This window comes from Amphibalanus amphitrite, unplaced genomic scaffold (genome assembly GCF_019059575.1).
Source record: "Amphibalanus amphitrite isolate SeventyFive unplaced genomic scaffold, NRLGWU_Aamphi_draft 000028F_arrow, whole genome shotgun sequence".
Classification (NCBI taxonomy): domain Eukaryota; kingdom Metazoa; phylum Arthropoda; class Thecostraca; order Balanomorpha; family Balanidae; genus Amphibalanus; species Amphibalanus amphitrite.
The window spans coordinates 1,659,949-1,678,874 of NW_024881524.1; the positions used below are offsets into that span (position 1 = coordinate 1,659,949).

An 18,926-nucleotide genomic window follows, 5' to 3' on the forward strand; every position below is an offset into this window, starting at 1 on the left:
CTAATTTCATTGACCTCGAGGTCACCGATGACGTCACAGGTCAGGTCAAAGTAAAAATTATTAGCATTTTGGCTTCTTCACGTTTTGGGCTCTGGCCGCCGTCTTACAAGTCAGATCAGGCTCATTTATGGTTCACACACTCGTGAACAGATGCTCTAGATACTCTGAGGGTACCAAACTTGTACTTTGATTTTCAGGTCAAGGTCAGGTCATCACAGGTCACGAAAATATTATATCATCCGTCGGTCACGTGACACATGTTTTATGGTCCATTTAGGCCAAACATTTCGAATTTGATGTCGTCTGTGTCATTCGAGGTCATTTTGAGTCGAATTTAGCTTAGGTCACACTTTCAGGTCAAAAAAGGTTAAATTTTTAAGTTAAAATATTTTAACAAAAAAAGGTGTCTATTGGATGCAGTTTGAGCTCAGGAACACGATGGTGCTATTTATATTGGCGTACGATGTCAAATTCGTGCTGAAAAATTGATTTGAAAAATTAATAATTGTTAATTTTTTGCAATAATGCGTATACCTTAGCCATTTTTGAAGATATTTAGCTAAAACTTGCTAGAGTTAGTCATAATAATGCGTTCTATCACATATATTCAGGTTTTTACGAAAAGTCAAAAACTTTTTGAAAAAAATGTAAAAATATAAATTTTGAATTTTATTATATACAATTTTCGAACCTTTCAAAATTTCGAAAATCTGAGATGGCAGTTTGATAGCGCAGTCTATTCTGAGTCCTCTCATGCAAAGAAATTGGATCTAGCTTAAAAACTGAGCTCTTGGGAGCGATTGCCGTGGTTCAATGTTTTGCGTCGAAATCGGCCGAACATGACGTCACTCTGACGTCATTTCCGGCCGACCTATTGTAGGTACGAAGTTCAAATTTTGACACAAGGTGTCAAATTGATGCAGCCGAAGGTAATGAAAGTTTGGCGTCGATACGTCAAGCGGTTTGGAAGTTATTGCAGAAAAACTGGAGGGGGGGCTATAAATAGCCCCCCCCCCCCAGTGGGGCGCGGGTTAAATGGCGCAAACTGACATTTTTTGCAGCACGTCTTTTCGAATTTCACTCACCATCATTTCCCAGGCATTTGACTTTACCCTTGGATATTTTTATGACATAATTCGTCATTATTATCTCCATCAGCATACTATTACAATATATTTTTATGTCGCGTTTCCTGGTCCCTATAGATAGTTATTTCTGAAGGTGACGGTGACCTATGTGAGACAGCCTCAAAAGCCGGAGGCCCACATTTCTCGCGATGGACTTTGGGTCTGAAAGCGACACTGATCTACTGACAGAACAAAAACCTTCCGTTGTTGGCTCGTCGAGGTCAAGATTGAGGGGACGCAATTCCACAGCGTAACTATAAAAACGCGGGTCATACGAGGAATGGACAGTGATTCTTTGTCAGTTTGTGTCTGATGACAGTGTTGACAGATATCAATGACAGCTATTGTAGAATGCCGTTATCATTTCTCCGAATGTGAACATGTGTGCATCGCGTGCCAACGCCGGATGCGTGCACATAATGTCAAGGATATACTAAAGGTCTGGGCTAGAATGAGCTCCGGTCCTTCTAGAAAATTGTACTATGTTGTCGCAACCCATTACGACTGCGCATTACAATACAATCGTACGCTTAACCACAGAGACATCGTTCAAAGACATGCATTCAGAAACTGCACCATCGTTGATTGGGATTAAAATTATTGACGCTCGAGTAAGCATTTGCCGGGTGAATACTAATCCAAACATTTCGGTCCTACGCACATGACATTGATTGTCTGGTCTCTGATCAAACCCAAACGGATTTAACAAGGTAACTTTGCTGACATGCTCATTTGAATAATTCGTCATTGTATATTCATGCTCCCCATAACATGTAAATGTGGCGCCCGCCAATTAGGTGCCTCGTTATTACCGTTCGAGTAGTTGTTACATTTCCCTCTGTAACGACTTATTAGGGAAGTAGCTAATTGCGCTTTTACTGCTCGCAACGTACTGCGCACGGCCCAAGTTGTAAGGAGTTACGACAAATATAATATGTGACTTTTATATAAGCCCCCTCCTTTATCTTAGAAGGAGCACGATGTCGATGACTGAATGCCCGAAAAGTATTTACCTATTAATGCGTACCTACTCGTACTTCAAGCCATCTACTTCATGCCACGTATGCCGAAATAAAATGATAGCATTAGACTGCTTTCGAAGGGATGTTTCTGATCTAAAGCAGACATTAAATCCCTTATTATTGTTACCAATTACTGGAACTTTCATAGACAGGAATCATGGACAATTATAATCCATTTTCCTTCATTATTTTTTTTTTTGCAAAGATCCGTAACATCTACGATTTCCACCATTTTCAACGCGTATCTTCACGTGCCTAGCGCTGCGTTTTCTATCGATCAAAGCCCTTGCAAGGCCCGTCAAACCCCTATTCAGCGCCGTTTCAATTCCCTCCTTCAACTTACGATTCCCTTGTCCCTCTTCTCCACAGCTCCGTCTCCAACTGACGCCTCCCCGGCTTGTCCCTCTTCTTCACAACTCCGTTCACCAACTGACGCCTCCCCGGCTTGTCCCTCTTCTTCACAGCTCCGTTCTCCAACTGACGCCTCCTCGGCTTCTCCCTCTTATTCACAGCTCCATTCTCCAACTACTCTATCTCGGTGAAGGCGTTCACGCGCAGTGTGGAGGGCCGAGAGTCGGTCTCTGTCGCTGTCACCACGGACGTCTCGCCACCGTCGCCGCCGCGGCTCAGCTCGGTCACATGTAAGGCGGACGGAGGCCTCCTGCTGCGCTGGCGACGACCGCGGGTCTTCAGCGGCGGCATCGACTACTACGTGGTCAGCTACAGCAGGACGGACGGCGAGCTGCAGGGGCCCGTCACCGACCTGCAGGTCACTACCGATACTGCCAACGAGGAGAGCAGGGTCAGTGGTTGGGAGGGAAGTGTCAGGGGAGGGCTGGAGCGGGTACTGAATGTCGGTGTCGTGACTCTGGTTTCGTTTGTTGCTGGCCCCTACTGTTTATAATGCGTTTCATTTTGTCTTTATCATCAGTAATATTTTCGAATAGTTCTTGCCAGATTTGACTTTACCCGGTGCGGTAGCTCGCTGCCAATTTGTGCCGTGAAACCTGGGAGTACGCAATATTTATTGGTTTCTGATTTCTCTCGCTGACTGACTGGTCGGTCTTCCTCCCACAGTTTCTGCTGCCGAACCTGACCGCCGAGGCTGTGTACGAGGTGCGGCTGCGGGCGGCCACGCGCTCTCTCCACCGTCCCTCTGCTCTGCTCCTCTCTCCTCTCTCGGCTCCTCTGACCGGCCGGCCGCGGCGCCACTGCCGGCGCCGGGGCGACGGTGGCGCCACCTCTGACGTGTGGCGCCGCCTGGGGCGCGGCCAGGAGCTGGACCCGGGCGTCATCGCCGGCATCGTGTGTGCCAGCTGCGCCTTCCTGCTGGCGCTGCTGGCACTCGCCATCTGGAGGTGGGTACCAACGGGCCTATGTTGAAACCGTTGAATGGTCTGGGATATACTCTATGTAGATAGTCTTCGCGGGCTGATCGCTCTCTGTCCATCTACAGAAATTAAAAATTAAAATGAGACAGAAATTGAAACCTCTTCGTGCTTTCGTGCAGGTTTTCTCCAGTTTTCGAAAGGTTTCAGCTTGCAATCCGCCTTCTTTCAACTCCATCATTGACGCTCGAGTGTACCTCCTGGTTGACCTCTGCTCGTTCCACAGGCGCTACTTCCAGTCATCCTACTATTACCTGGATGACCCGGTGACCCCCCGGGTTGCTCTGACCTCCGAGCCGGCCTGGCAGCGAGACGGACCGAACGGCACGCAGGGTCCCATCCCTGCCGACGCCTTTCCAGTGCACGTGGCCACCCTGCACGCCGATGCCGACATCGGTGAGTTGGTGTTCTTCAGTCGACCTGTTATTATCGTATATCGTACAAATACAACATGCTGTTAAGTATAATTGTCAACTCGCTCGCTTGGTATTGCTCGGTTATCTTCACGTCGCTGGCTCGGTTATTGCTTGGTTATTTTCAATGCGCCCGAATTGGCTATCGCCGCTATCTTTGGGTATGGCTAAGATTTGTAATAGTTAAAGTATGTAACCTATAAACAACCAAAATAATCACGGTGACGATGACGTAACCGTTATCAGTTGTAGCCACTCATGTACCTCTAACTTGGGCTCGCAGGGTTCTGCAAGGAGTACGACGAGGTGCTGGAGCACACCATGAAACTGGGGCTGTCCTCGGAGGTATCACAAACCGAGGAGAACAAACTGAAGAACAGATACCAAAACATCGACGCATGTGAGTCGCTTCCACTTGACTGTCTTGCTGTTGTCTAGTGGCCAGTAGCGCTCGTGTGCCGTTTCAGACGAGATTTGGAAGACAAAATTAGGAAGGGATAGTTCGAAGAGTTGTGCGACTTTGTGCTTGAGGCTTTGTCGTTTCGAGTGCACATGCGGCTCAAGCAAACGCACTGATAAATGAAATGACGTGAATTTCCAACGACTGAGCCTTGCACGGCAAGCCTGACTCCAACCCGCCCTTCCCACAGACGACCACACTCTGGTACCTCTGCGGCCGCTGCCGGGTCAGCGGCGAGGCGACTACATCAACGCCAACTACATAGACGGCTACCTGGTCCGCAACCAGTACATCGGCGCCCAGGGGCCCCTGACGGGCACCTTCGGCGCCTTCTGGCGACTCATCTGGGAGCAGCGCGTCCAGATCGTCGTCATGATCACCAACCTCGTGGAGAGGAACAGGGTGAGCTACTGAGCTATGCGCTCGCTACTTAGTCCCCGGGTCCAGATGTTTTAACGCTACCGTCGTATGCGCTCGCCAATTGTTTTAGAACTTATATCCTGTAAACTTTCTAAGTCCTATTTGTGCTGGTAAAGCGATTTAGTTGTGCAGAACGGTTTACTTATAAACCAGTAAAACGCCTTTTGGGCGAAGAACCAGCGAGCGAGATAGTGAGCCCTGCAGGCTGCACGTGCGGAAGGGCGAGAGGGTACTTCCAACGGGGTTGCGCAAAGCACCCTTCTTACCGGTCGCTAGCGGTGTAATTTGAGCGTAATTTGAACGCAATCGGCCCAGCCGTTCCTGAGATCTGGAAGCGGCATTCTGCACGTGCGCACGTGCAAACGGGGTCCAAACTGACTTTTGCACGGCACCCTTTGTAACTGGTCCCCAACCGTGTACCACATTTGAGCGCAATCGGCCCAGCCGTTCTCGAGATCTGGAAACGCCCCCTGCACGTGCGCACGTGCAGTAGCACCTTAACCGCAACACATGGGAATGCATTGCCTGGTGGGTGACTATCTGTATGTATGCCAAGTTTCAGCGAAATCGCCCCAGTAATTACCGAGTTATTAAAATGGGAACAAATTTGACACCTCTTATTGTTGTATTTTGCACGTGCACTGGGGGTGACCCACATGCATCGAGAGTATCCTATTTTTGGTAGAAGGGATGTTGCTATACCCTACAAAAATTACCGCAAGTCAATCGCCCAAGCGGCTGCTGAGATATGAGCCTCTCAAAATCACTACTTTTGCAAAACAGCTTGAACACCCTTGACTTTTCACGTGCCACGACGGTCACTGAGGTGTATCAAAAGTAGTCAATTAAGGGGTAGAAGGGATGGGGCTACCCAGCAAAAAAAGACCGCAGGCCAATCGGTCCAGCGGTTGCTGAGATATAAGCCTCTCAAAAGCGTTACAGGCCGGGCCGGGCCGGGCCGGGCCGCTCATACTGAGATTTTTCCGTTATATTGAAAAGACTCACTTCGCTCGCTGCGCTCGCTCGCTCGTAATCAGTAAGCATACCTATTGCCCGTAAAATATACAATTTCCTTATAAATATGATTGCCATGACAACTACAAGTAACTTATACGAATGTTGTGCAACGTAATTGTGTGAGTATATTTTTTTGCCGTTCTGACAAAAGCTGGCGTTCTCCTTGTTCCAGAAAAAGTGTGACATGTACTGGCCCAAGGAGGGCACAGAGGTGTACGGACCGATTCAGGTGGAACTGCTCGACCAGCGGGAACTGGCTACATACACCATACGAAAGATGCTCATCAAGCACATCAAGGTAAGATTCGAGCTCTCACACGTGCAGAAAGCTATGTAACATGTTTGGCATGCATAGCTGCACGTGTTTACAGAGTACAGGGGCATGTCTTCTCATCAAACCTGGAGCTGTGGGATGGGGATGAGACATTATTGCAAAACCAGTGACTTTTCACGTTGCTACATTCTATCTTCGATAACGTTGTTGCCTACTCCACAGCACAAGAAGAAGAAGGGCGTCTCTGGCGAGCGCATCATCTACCAGTACCACTACACCAGCTGGCCGGACCACGGGGTGCCGGACCATCCGCTGCCCATCCTCAGCTTCGTGAGGAAGTCGGCGGCGGCCAACGGGGCTGGCGCGGGACCCATCCTCGTTCACTGCAGGTGAGAGATCAGTGATTAACAATCAAAACTCGTGATGTGAAAACTTCAAAGGCATATTTGTAGGGCTGTCCTATTTGGGGCAATGCGACATGAAGGAAGCAACTCTATCACTTTTCAAAAAAAAAAAAAAAAAAAAACAGTGTTCAATCCGGACTCAAGGTTTGCCTTTAGTTGTACGGTTTGACTTCCTCGAGTTAAATGAACACCTTTTAGCACCTGTCGTAATAATTGGTTTCCCGCTACAAACTTCTCCTTTATTTAAATCCCCGGGTATAGGGAAGCATACTAATACCCCGATACTGATCTACCGATCCACCGTCCACAGCGCCGGCGTGGGTCGAACCGGGACTTACATCGTGCTGGACGCCATGATGAACATGCTGAAGCAGCGAGGCACCATCAACGTGTTCGGCTTCCTGAAGCACATCCGCACACAGCGCAACTTCCTGGTGCAGACGGAGGACCAGTACATCTTCACACACGACGCACTGCTGGAGGCCCTGGAGGCCGGGGAGACGGACGTGCGAGCCACGCGGCTTACAGAGTACCTACAACAGCTGCGGTGCTACGAGCCGGGACAGTTCCCGCGCTACACACTGGACCGGCAGTACCAGGTGAGTTGTTATCATGGGACAGTCTGATACACTGACATTGGTTCGTGATAAAACTTCATAGGTTCTTTATAACATGCCTGAACTCTTCGTAAAGTGTGAAAAGCTCAAACATCTGATATAAGTGCATAACTAGGAGTTTTTGATTAGGTTTGTTTGATTTGTTGGGCTAGGATTTTGATGTGATAAGGCATATCTTATCGATTAAGACGCTGCTCGATGCCACAATACGGTAAGAGCGATCAGGATTACCGGTCCAAGTGCATATCCCTGATATACCCCTGTTGTTTTCTCCCCAGCTGGTGACCTCGTACCGTCCGACGGAGGTGGACCTGGCCCCGGCGCTAACTCCCTGTAACCAGGCGAGGAACCGGTGTGCCCAGTTTGTTCCCGTGGACCGGTGGAGAGTGCACCTGTCGCCGAGACCTGGGATCGAGGGCAGCGACTACATCAACGCTACGCCACTCATCGGTAAGCAACGGGAACCAGCGCAGTGTGAGCAGCGGGAAACCAAGAGAAACGGTTAAGTGTGCAGTTGTAGAGTAATGTCGCTAGTAGTTCGAGTAGAAATTAGTAGTTTCAAGCACCAGATATGTGCATTACCTTGAAACAAAACTGTCAAAACTCAAAAGTATCCGCTAAAGACGTGTTCCTCTGTTTCGACAGGCTACGAGAAGCTGTCCGAGTTCATAATCACGCAGCACCCGCTGCCGCACACGGTGGACGACTTCTGGAGGATGGTCTGGGAGCATAACGTGCAGACCGTGGTCGTTCTCTCTCCTGTCGATGACCAGGTGGGTAGGAGGAACTCCGAGAGGCTTATCGTCGAAGATGAGCAGACCATCTTGCGAGTAGCGAGCTCTTTGACGTCTGTCTCATCTGAATACATGTGAAGATTTCGCAAGTTTTACCAAGAGCGCTAAGTAGCAAGAACCATCATCTTTCGCTGAAGCATGGTTCTAATGTGTCTCCATCTTTATCAGCAAAGCATTGACAGGGCAGTCACGTCTACATCTCTCCTTCCGCAGCATTTTCCACGCTTCTGGCCATCTCCTGATGATGACCTGGACGGAGACAGCTTCCGGGTCCGCTTCGTCGACGAGCCGGCTCCGTCGGCATCGGCGTTCGCCACTGTCGACCTGGTGCTTCAGTCGTGTCAGGACGACTACCAGGTGTCGGTGCGGGTCATCTGCTGCCCGGAGTGGCCCCACACGGCCGCCGCAGGGTCGCCCCATCACCTGATCGATGGCGTCCAGCAGGCAACGCTCAAGTACCAGAATGGACCCATCGTCGTGGTCGACAGGTTGGTAGTTGGAGGGCTGGGGAAATGGCTAGAGTGTTGACTGCTTATTCGATATTTGTCGTGTGTAGCTGTAGGTATACTGGTAACATATTTTGGTAAGTGATTACAGATTTTGTTGAGAAATACTTGATTGTCGAACATTGTGCACCTGTAAGTTATCGTCGACTCACGTATGACGCATTTCCTTCTGACACTCCCTCGTCTTCGAGCCCAGTCGGTGTACGATAGATACCAGCCTTTTCACGGTGTTCTCTCTTCTCTACAGATTCGGTGGCACCGAAGCGGCGACGTTCTGCTGCTTGACGACGTTGTCGAAGCAGCTGATGAACGAGAACTCGATCGATGTCTACCTGTATGCCAAGCTGTACCACATGCGGCGGCCGGGCATCTGGAGAACTCAGGTAAAGCTTTATAACCGAGTTGGCTAGATCAACCGTATCTTATCCTCGTAGGCAGACATTTTCGGCTGATGTGGGAGGAACTTGTCTCTCAATGGTTTGATGATCTTCTATAGCGCTTTTCTTTCCGAATTTAGCAGCGTTTTATTTCGGCCCTCCCCCGTTTCAGGACGACTTCACGATGCTGTACCACGCCATGGAGGGCCTGGTGCGGCCGACGCTGCCGCAGTCCCCCAGCAGTCAGTCGGAGGCGGAGTCCCTGCTGCGGCCACGCAGTCTGCACAGCGGTACGATGCGTGTGCCCCCCGACGGCCGCGAGTGCTACGTGCCTGCCGAGTGTGTCTGACAGGACCCGAACGCAGCGGGCCGCACCAAGGGAGGCCAGAGACGCGGACGGGAGTGGAAGAAACGGAGAGACGTCAGACTGGCAGAGTGCACGTGCCAATGTGCCCCCGACTGTCCTGAGAGGGTCACACACTGCCCGGAGGTGTGCTCCGCCTGCCCCACGGAGTGTCCGCCTCGAGTCACAGAACCCAGAGTGGCAAGGGGAGACGCTGTGTTTACTAATTGTCCCGAGTGTGTTCGATTAGGCGTGTGATGTTCTTTGGTGCTTTGATATTGTGTAAGGGAGACCTTATTGTGTGGGTCACCCATCTACATGTGGGATCAAGACCCGATGGTCTTCTGGAAATGTACTCATCTTTGCAGCTTTGCTGAGAGACCAAGCCTATCTCGTCTATGGTACTTGTGTCGAAAAACTATCCGGGGGTATCCTTCAGTGAGTAGATAGATTTCTTAGAGACAAGCGTTCACTGTGTTTCCGAACAAGAGCTTAGTTTGATAGCGTTCGTGTTTCCGGAAGGTCGCGTATGATCTCCAGGTTACCGCATTGGAATGGATTTGTGTTATTGTTTGTGTACTACGCTGGGGTGTGAGGAATCTTTGTTTACATATTGGAGTGTCCCTCTCGCAGACTGAAGGCTGCCACTCTTCTTTTTATTTTATTTCTTTCTAGCTATCCCCTCTGTGATTTTTTTTTAGGAGAAATGCCTGTGTGTCGGCTTTGTTTTTGGATCCGGCTGTCGTGCTGTCTCGTCGATTTTCCCTCTGACGTCATGAGACTCGTCGTGACGGTTGTCGTCGATGACGATCACCAAAGAGGAGCGATTGAAGCAGCTGCGTGAGCAAATGTCTGCGCGTTTTTACAGGCGTCATGTACGTTTTCTATCGACTGTCTTTGCATTTCCTCTTGTTCTCGTGTTGAGCATTGTCAGACGATCATTTTTGTACGGGTGCGTTCCGCGGCTGACGGTGTCGGTGCGCCGGTTTACATACAATATCGCCGATTTCGTCTTGTGCGCGCCAGCCACTGTCGTTTTGTTGTTTGAGGTCCGTGTACATAGCCGCTGTGTTTTTAGTCAGCCAACTGTGATCGCAAGCAGGTACGGTGTGCGGGAGGGGAGGGCACCCGGGAGGGGAGGCTGGTGACTTTTGATACCGCAATCGTACGTCGACATGGGTCCTAAGCGCATTGCTTAACACGATACTTGGTAGAGTAGATAGTCTTGGATAGCTGGACGGATCAGCTACATGGTGCTGCGTTTAATGAAGCATATGTTCTCTTTCCTCGTTTAATTTGTACTTTTTAGATGGCTTTGTTGAGTCTCACGTCTTACTCACTGAAAAGCAAAAGTCGATAGCTTTTTTACGAGAAGCGACTTAATAATTTATACTCTAGTTCCAGATTCAAGTCTCGGGCATTGGTATGCATTATCATTTGTGCTGTACAGGAAGTTTACATGACATGAATTTGTATTTCCCTCTGACTGTAAATAAACGATTCGATTTGATACTCATGCGGAGAGGTCGTGTTCCATTTCGAATTCCACAGCCTTCGTTATGTCTTCGTATCGTGGCTCCTGCAGCACGCCAACAACATGGTCAATAAAATGGAATAATCATGGCGTGTTTCTATACCTAGGTATATCATTATATTTATGTCCCAGTAAACATGCCGACGTCGGCCCGACGTCGGCCGACGTCGGCAACTCGGCATCGGCATGCCGACGTCGGCCCGACGTCGGTCCAACCTCGGCACGACGTCGGCTGGATGTCGGATATGCCCGCATGTTCCGACGTCCAGCCGAGGTCCAGCCGACGTCGGGCCGACTTCGGACCGAGATCAATTGCTGAGGTCCAGCCGACGTCGGGCCGACGTCGGACCGACATCGGCCGCTGTTTTGACCGTTAAAATAATATAAAATACATGTTTCATGTTTCATAAAGAGCTTCTGTATCCAAAATATCCTCAGGAAACTCAAATCTTCCTCCACGCCGCAACCCCCTGATCCGGACTGGGCGGGAAACTTTATCCCATTTGGGATTGCCCGTAAGCCGAGCTCGCCCGTAGCCGGGTGCGGTGAGTGCTTGGGGGCTGCTCGGCCTATCCTTTGGTCAGGCTCAGCCCCGGCAACTCACCAGGGCCGGGCCCAGTTCATATAGAAAGGCCAGTCGGCAAGTGTCACTTTGCCAAAGTGCCACTTATCAAAGGGACATTTTGGGAAACGTTGGTGCAGGTGTGTAAGAGTGGCTATATGAATCCATTGTGGGATCGCCCTTTCCAATAAGTGTCATGCGTAACAGCAATGGGACCAGGGACTCTATATGAACTGGACCCAGGGTGCTCGCCAAGAAGACCAATGTCTCCATCCTATGATCCTTCCGGCTCTGAAATGGTCTTGTCAGACCGAAAGGGCATAACGCAACAAAACAAACCACATTTATCATCTGGCTGCGTGGTGTAGTGGTTAGAGCACTAACCTCGCGTTCGAATGACACGGGGTTCGAATCCCTTCGCCGGCTGATGCTCTTGGCGTGTTGTCCCAGTAAACATGCCGACGTCGGCGACTGGGGGGCTCGAATCCCGCCGCCGGTTGATATTGTTCAGTGCCGGCCCCGTCTGTCCAACGACAAACGATCTCGTCAACCTCGGCAAACGATCTCGGCCCGACGTCGGCTCGACGTCGGCTGGACTTCGGCTGGACGTCGGAACATGCGGGCATATCCGACGTCCAGCCGATGTCGGGCCGAGGTTGAACCGACGTTGGGCCGACGTCGGGCCGAGCCTCGGCCCGACGTCGGGCCGACGTCGTCATGTTTACTGGGGTGGCAAAGGAAAAATGCATTTATTAGACTGCTTGATGTGAAAGATAACCATCATACTTGCACGTTTCAAAGCCCATATAAATCTAAGCCGCATCCCAAGATTTTCCCCGTATTTTCACAAAAAGTTAATAAATCGGTGTCATCGATAAAAAGTCAGCCTAAGTAGTTGCAAAGTCTCATGCCAAAAGAATCTTGCCCCTTACTCCCCCCCCTTCTCTCTCTATCTCCCTCTCCTCTATCTCTCCCTCCCTCCCTCTCCCTCTCTCTCTCTCTCTCTCTCTCTCTCTCTCTCTCTCTCTCGCTCTCGCTCTCTTTCTCTCTCTCTCTCTCTCTCTCTCTCTCTCTCTCTCTCCTCCCTTCTCCTCTCTCCTCCCTCTCCTCTCTCTCTCTCTTTCTCTCTCTCTCTCTCTCTCTCTCTCTCTCTCTCTCTCTCTCCTCCCATTCTCTCTCCCCCTCCCTCCTCTCAGATGCCTGCGTCACTGATCCAACACATTCCCCATCCCAGTGCCTCTCAATCCCGCAAACAATGCCGCAAGGCTCATTTCGCTCCGGATATTGTCCCCCTCGCCGCGTGCCGTCAGAGTGACGCCCCCCCCCCCCCCCTCGATGACGTGCCGGCGATGACGCGTCGTCTCCAATGACGGGGCGGGTCGGGCGGCACGTGTAGGGCGTCGGCTGCGACGGGGTCAGTTCGACGCTCGTCGTTGGGCCCCTCCCTGAAGTCGGGGGAGGGGCGCAGGGGGCACCGACGCGTCGCCGCCCTGTCCCTGTCCGCTGCCGACCGAGGACCAGTGAGGACGGTGGTGGGAGGAGGCGGTGGCCAGTGTCGAAGACAGCGCATCAGGGACCAGAGGTGAGAGAATTTGCAAAGAACTTAGATTGCTTCAAAACTGTAACTGATCGGTTGAAAAAGGTTAGCGCTTCAATATGTACGATTTTTAATCTATGCTACTTAACCCTTGCCCTGGCCTGACATTTTACATAACACGGCCTGACAGGGGGGGGGGGGGGATCGATGCGACCCCCACCCCGCACCATTGGCTCCTATGGCACCTAGAAACACCAAATTTGGTAGGTAGGTGGGCCCCCTGGAATCCTCGCCCCTGTGCAGATTTGGTTGCTCTAGGTCAATATTTTCTAGTGTGGATTTGGAGGGCATAAATGGGGCATTCCACGATAGATCGACCAAAATTTTATCAGATTTACACCCGACCATTTTTGATTTTGATGAAATCTTGTCTACAGGGTTCTCTTATGCCCTGAAGTCAATGGTGACAACGCCAGACCCCTACGGTCAGCGGTTTAGGAGATATAGCCCCGGGCATTTTGACGAGGTCACTCTGCAGAGTGATTTTTGAAGTGCTATATCTCCTAAAGGAATGAAGGAAATGCATTAAACCTTTGCATCGTTGTGATCGTGGTGAAATGGGCAATTAATTGGCCATCTCGGATTTTCAAAAAAATGATTTTGATTTTTAGCTGTGACGTCATCAATTTTTAAACTTTCTGGCTACCCCCCTAGTACATTAAAATTTGCCATTATTTTTGCTCAGAAATAAAGTTCCGTCAATTTCCTTTCGACTGGAAAAAAACAAAAATGGTAATCTTTCTACAAATATTTTATTTTATTTTTTTGAAAATCGCACTACAAACTCTGATTTACAGAATCGGGTTATTAAGCAATATAAGACACATCTGCGAGGACCAGTTACTTCCAAAAAGAGGTTATCTGGGTTTCGGCATATATGTAGGGAAATACAGAATGTTAACCCTCGCCGGACCTATTGGTTTTCTACATACGCCCCGGCCGAGGGGGGGGGGGGGGGGCGGGTACGACCCCCCCTCGCCGTTTCGCCCCTGGTGGAGCTAGCGCGTCGCGGAAAAAACGAGCGTGTGCGCCGTTACGAGACGCAGAGATTGGTACCCGATTTTAAGGTCCTAGGTCAACCGGTGACCTCTGAGGTCAGGTCAAGTGCCCAAAGGTACGGTTCAGTTTTTGGTGAATAACTTCGCGGAAAATGGCCGCAGAGCCGCGATTTTGGCAGCATCGTGTTGGCCTCGCTCAGGCGCGTCGAATGATATACTTTTTGTTCGGGTCAGGTCAACTTGGGGTGTTGACCTCAGGTCAAGGTCAGGTCAGCACCCTAAGGTCACGAAGTTGGTCTAAAGGGGTCATGTCGCATATCATTCGATTCGGCAGGTCTTCCTGAGTCCATTGGTGGCTTTCCCGGCTCGCTAGCTCAATTTGATCAAGAGTTATTGACGAAAAACTAATATGACCTTGATGACGTCATAAATGACGTCACGAAAGGTCAACATTGCAAAAGTGACGCATCTAACCTTGCAAGGAGTGCATCAAATCACGATTCTGTGTGCTTGAGATAGTTGGAGATCGTTCCCGGCGCCAGAATAGCAGTTTTCATTTTTCCCCATTGACTTATAATGGTGAGGTCACGAAAATGACCTGACCTCATATGACCTTTAGGAAAAATCCGAGATATACAAGTTGTGAGACTCATAATGGATACTAGATCCTGCAAGTTTCATTTCCCTGTGACATCTCCTCTGGCAGTGAGGGCGTTGCGAAGTTGCGACATCTGAAGACCGTGCAGAGGTTCACTTATGACGTCATAGGTCAGTGACCTGACCTGACCCAAAAATGCGGTTGGTGTCAAAAGATGCGGCTTGGATCAAAGGTCAGGTATGCCAAGTTTCAGCTCTCTACCGCCGGCGTGTTCGGAGCTATCGCGAAAAAACCCTATGGGGGGGGGGGGGCGGCACCCGCCCCCCCCCCTCGGCCGGCGAGGGTTAGATTAAAATATCTTACGCTTTGTTCCAGTTGCGAAAAATATTCAAGAAAATATTATTTAGGTGTTTTATAAATCCAGTCCTTCCACTGTCCGTGCCAGCTGCACCTATTTGTCGTTTCAGAGCAAATGTATGCAAATTTCATATTACAGAGTTGTTTTCAAAAAATAAAATAAAATATTTATAGAAAGATTACCATTTTTATTTTTTGACAGTCAAAAGAACATTGACCGATCTATATTTCTGAGCAAAAATAATGACAAATTTTAATGTACTAGGGGGGTAGCCAGAAAATTTAAAAATTGATGACGTCACAGCTAAAAATCAAAATAACTTTTTTGGAAATCCGAGATAGCTAATAAATTGCTCATTTCACCGCCATCACAACGATGTACAGGTTTAATGCATTTCCTTCATTACTTTAGGAGATATAGCACCTCAAAAATCACTCTGCAGAGTGACCTCGTCAAAATGCCCGGGGCTATATCTCCTAAACCGCTGACCGTAGGGGCCTGGCGTTGTCACCATTGACTTCAGGGCATAAGAGAACCCTATAGACAAGATTTCATCAAAATCAAAAATGGTCGGGTGTTAGGCCTTGGTCGATCTATCGTGGAATGCCCCAAATGTAAAAAAATGCTTTAACAGGTCAAACGTTTTTCGCTTAAATTTTTTGATCTAATTAAGATAGAGCAAAAACAAAAGCACCAGTGAACTCAGCACGTCAAGACGCGTCGAATGCTATGCTTTTTTGCTTGCTTAAGTGTACTTTAAAAGTTAAGCACATCTTAAGTATAACTTAACCCTTGCCCTGCTGGGGTGGGGGGGGGGGTGTTTGAACACCCCCTCCACGTGGGTTTTCGCAAATACCTATCTCAATTTTATGTTGCTCATCAGAACCTATTTTATCATGTATTTTTCTTGTTCCATATTTACAAACATATTTCATAAACACGGTGTTTTACGGGTCTGGGCTTATTTATTGCTTCTAGACTACCCTTCATTTCACACCTGTCCTTGCAGCTCCAGCTTTGCTGATGTCTTGTGTGTCGCTCCACAGACTGCTACTTGGCCGGACATTCCTGTTGACCGGGCGTCCCACTTCCGCGAGATGACATCACTTCTCCGAGACACGTTCAACAGTCGCAAAGAACTGCGAGCAGCTGACGGCGGCCGGTGAACAGGGGCCAAAGTCAGCCGCCTCCCTCATCACCAGCTCGGTCACAATGAGCGCAGCTGCGCCGCATCCGTCAGTGTCTAGGGTTTGTTCTACGGGACAGGATGTCTGTGATTCAGACAACAGAGGAGAGTGACCTCCAGATGGCGGAACCGGCTGTCAGTGACCTGAGTGATCTGCAGGTGACTTCAGAGTGTTGCCTGAGGGATCTGACCGCACCATTAGAGTTTCAACTGAGTGATCTGGGGGATCTGGATTGCAATTTGCAGAATACTGATGGGGAACCAGGAGGTCATCCTTCAAGTCCTTCAGGAAAGCCAGTGGTCGAGACAAACGGGTTAGCTGCGTGCAGCTGTAATCGTCCAGTGAAGGGTCAGGAAATTGACGGAATGGACGCTGAAGATGAAGAAAGTGATTGTGTACAGGGAAAAATGCGTGATACTTCTGAACCATTTCACGATGATGACGACCCGAGCGATGGCGATTCTGTCAGTGAAACCAGTGACCTCTCGGGGGACTGGACCGACCTACCGCCTTTACCAGAAGTGCGCGACAGTGACCTCATTGACCTCACTGACCCGGGCGCAGAGTCTGAGACACCACCTGACGACCTCTGCCCCCTGAGTGAGACGGCTCTGGGTCAGTCCAGTGAACTCCCTCTTCTGCAGCGCTGTGTCCGGACCCAGCAGAGGCAGATAGCGCTGCTGGAGAGCTACCTGGAACAGATGGCCGCCCTGTCCAGACGCCGAGAGCACAGCCTGCTCAGGAGGGTCAGGTCACTGACCCGGCGACTGAACGCCTCAACAGCGCATCAGGTAAGGCCAAGGGACACATGGGAAACATCTGGAAATGTTAAAGAAACATTTGAAGGCAAGTTTATTGCAATAAAAATGCATCCGTCTAGATAAACATAGCAACGCTAATTATTCAGCTACTGAACAAGCTCAATTACAACTTAACGTCACCAAAAATGACGTTCCCTTTCAGCAGCTCTCACTTCCGGTTCGTTTCTGTTTTTGTTCACCGCTGTGGCACGTCGGAGATAGCCGACAGGGCGCAGTTTTTACCTGCCCGGTTTGTTATCACTGCTGATAGCCTGTACTGTTCTGGCGAGCTCTGGCGCGAACTTCTTGCACGTCTTTTTAACCACAACAGACGCTTTAGCCGTGATTGTGCCGCCGACAGATAAGAATTGGGGTGGATATGTGCCTGCAGACGGAGTTGCTGAACAAATTGACAATGCTGTAAGCAGAATGGTCAAAAATTCAAAACAAGACAAAAAAAAAAAAACGGTGAATGGGCTTATGCTAAAAAAATGTCAAAATGAGGAACAATATGGCTTTTTGGGGCGATAGGGCATGCGGGGCACGCGTCCCCCCCCCCCAAAAAAAGCAAAAAGACAAGGGAATAATTTCAAATAAGCTCAAGTTTTAAGCCGAGACTTCAGTTGAGTAGGTACCGCTACTTTTCACCTGTGTGTGACAAGTGTCATCAATCAGTTCAGTCGAAACGGCGCGACACACAAATAAATACCTTGCTAAAACTTCGGCTCTTGCGGAGCGGCAATGGCGAAATGTCTTCATTTAAACAGCTATAAACGAATGCAAAAGGAGAAGTTTTGCTGTGTTTGAATGATCCTTTTCCAATATCTAGCAAGTAGCAACAGACAACATGTCTCAATCCCAAACAACCAACTCCTCTCTTTGCTTAGTCCGATTGGGTCATTTCAGCTACATTTTCGCCTCCATCTGTGCGTCATTACGCCCTTATCTACCCTCGGGCTCATCTCTGGACGCCCCTCGTGGAAGTCCACTGAGTCATAGCTGGCTCTCTCCCGACCGAGCCCATTACTTATCAGGAGATTACCAATGGTGACGGATGCCTCCCATCGCTCAGTGCTGTCTGTGTGTGAAGCGTATCGGGAGACATCTGCTGCCCACGGCATTAGGGGTTGTGATGTGGCGCGAATGCTGTCAAATGTCATGCACAAATGTAACATATGTCGGTATAGCTTCTTTAGGAATGAAATAAATGGTAGTTTTTTAATTGTTTAATCGGGCATTTGTTTACGTTATTATGCATATTGCATATGTTGTATTTAAGTGTACGAAGCAGTGAAGATGCCACGGTTGGTTGGTGCGTAAGTACATACATATGTATTTTCTTGAGTAGGGTAGGGGTACATTACAATCGGAACTGTTCACTGATTACAACTTATTAGTTGTAAGAGACATTCAAGAAAATCCTTTGCGCAATCTCGAAATAGGAAAATAATTACGGCATGTTATTTGCTATTAACGCCATTTATGACATTAATCCTGAGTGAATAATATTGGATGAACGACAAGTTCTAACTTGAGCCGTTGAGGGGAACAGCAAATGACGACGCTTTTATCACACCCTTACGGTCTAATTTGCCGCCGATTTACTGCAGAATACGACCCAAATGACGTCCGTTAAGCTCGGCTTTGTGAAGGAGCGAGAGGCACTCGACATAATTATCCTCCGGATGCTGCAGAAGGGTGCGGGGGCCTGAAAGGGAAGGGTGGTGGGTAATTTGGAGGGTGACTTGGAAGATGCCGTGTGGGTTTAGTATGTCGTGCCGATGTTCAGCGTCTGTTCAACAACTTTGTAGCATCCGATGAATTTGTGCGAAAATAAAACGTGAAAGCTGAGCGGCATGATACATCCATGTGTTTTTGATAAAAATTTGTTTGTGGAGCTTATAATAACTACCTGAATATTTATACACTACGGTTGTCAGCAAACGGTTTATCAATGCTTACTTTCCAATTGCGCTATCTGATGCACTCAGCAGCTGTTGTCGCTGTACCAATTCATCCCTGCAGTGTTTCCATCAGTAGCATCAGCAGGTCTATCTTAGCTCGCTGTTCTTTCACGTGCGGCTTATCTGAGTCACTGAGACAACTCGCCGCCATTTGCGACCTAAGGGC

At 49.2% G+C, this 18,926-nt stretch overlaps 1 protein-coding gene across 1 annotated transcript in view; it reads left to right on the forward strand.

The window, feature by feature from the left end:
* The window catches only part of LOC122365737 (tyrosine-protein phosphatase 99A-like), a 76,255-nt gene extending 65,571 nt beyond the window's left edge, over nucleotides 1-10,684 (forward strand). Inside the window, exons 8-20 of the mRNA XM_043337211.1 lie at nucleotides 2,662-2,951; nucleotides 3,227-3,507; nucleotides 3,764-3,933; nucleotides 4,234-4,350; nucleotides 4,601-4,812; nucleotides 6,020-6,145; nucleotides 6,344-6,510; nucleotides 6,836-7,124; nucleotides 7,421-7,592; nucleotides 7,788-7,915; nucleotides 8,150-8,424; nucleotides 8,690-8,825; nucleotides 8,992-10,684. Coding sequence (XP_043193146.1) covers nucleotides 2,662-2,951; nucleotides 3,227-3,507; nucleotides 3,764-3,933; nucleotides 4,234-4,350; nucleotides 4,601-4,812; nucleotides 6,020-6,145; nucleotides 6,344-6,510; nucleotides 6,836-7,124; nucleotides 7,421-7,592; nucleotides 7,788-7,915; nucleotides 8,150-8,424; nucleotides 8,690-8,825; nucleotides 8,992-9,168 — 2,540 coding nt within the window. The 3' untranslated portion in view covers nucleotides 9,169-10,684. The remainder of the gene's footprint in view (nucleotides 1-2,661; nucleotides 2,952-3,226; nucleotides 3,508-3,763; nucleotides 3,934-4,233; nucleotides 4,351-4,600; nucleotides 4,813-6,019; nucleotides 6,146-6,343; nucleotides 6,511-6,835; nucleotides 7,125-7,420; nucleotides 7,593-7,787; nucleotides 7,916-8,149; nucleotides 8,425-8,689; nucleotides 8,826-8,991) is intronic.
* Nucleotides 10,685-18,926: the final 8,242 nt, after the last annotated feature.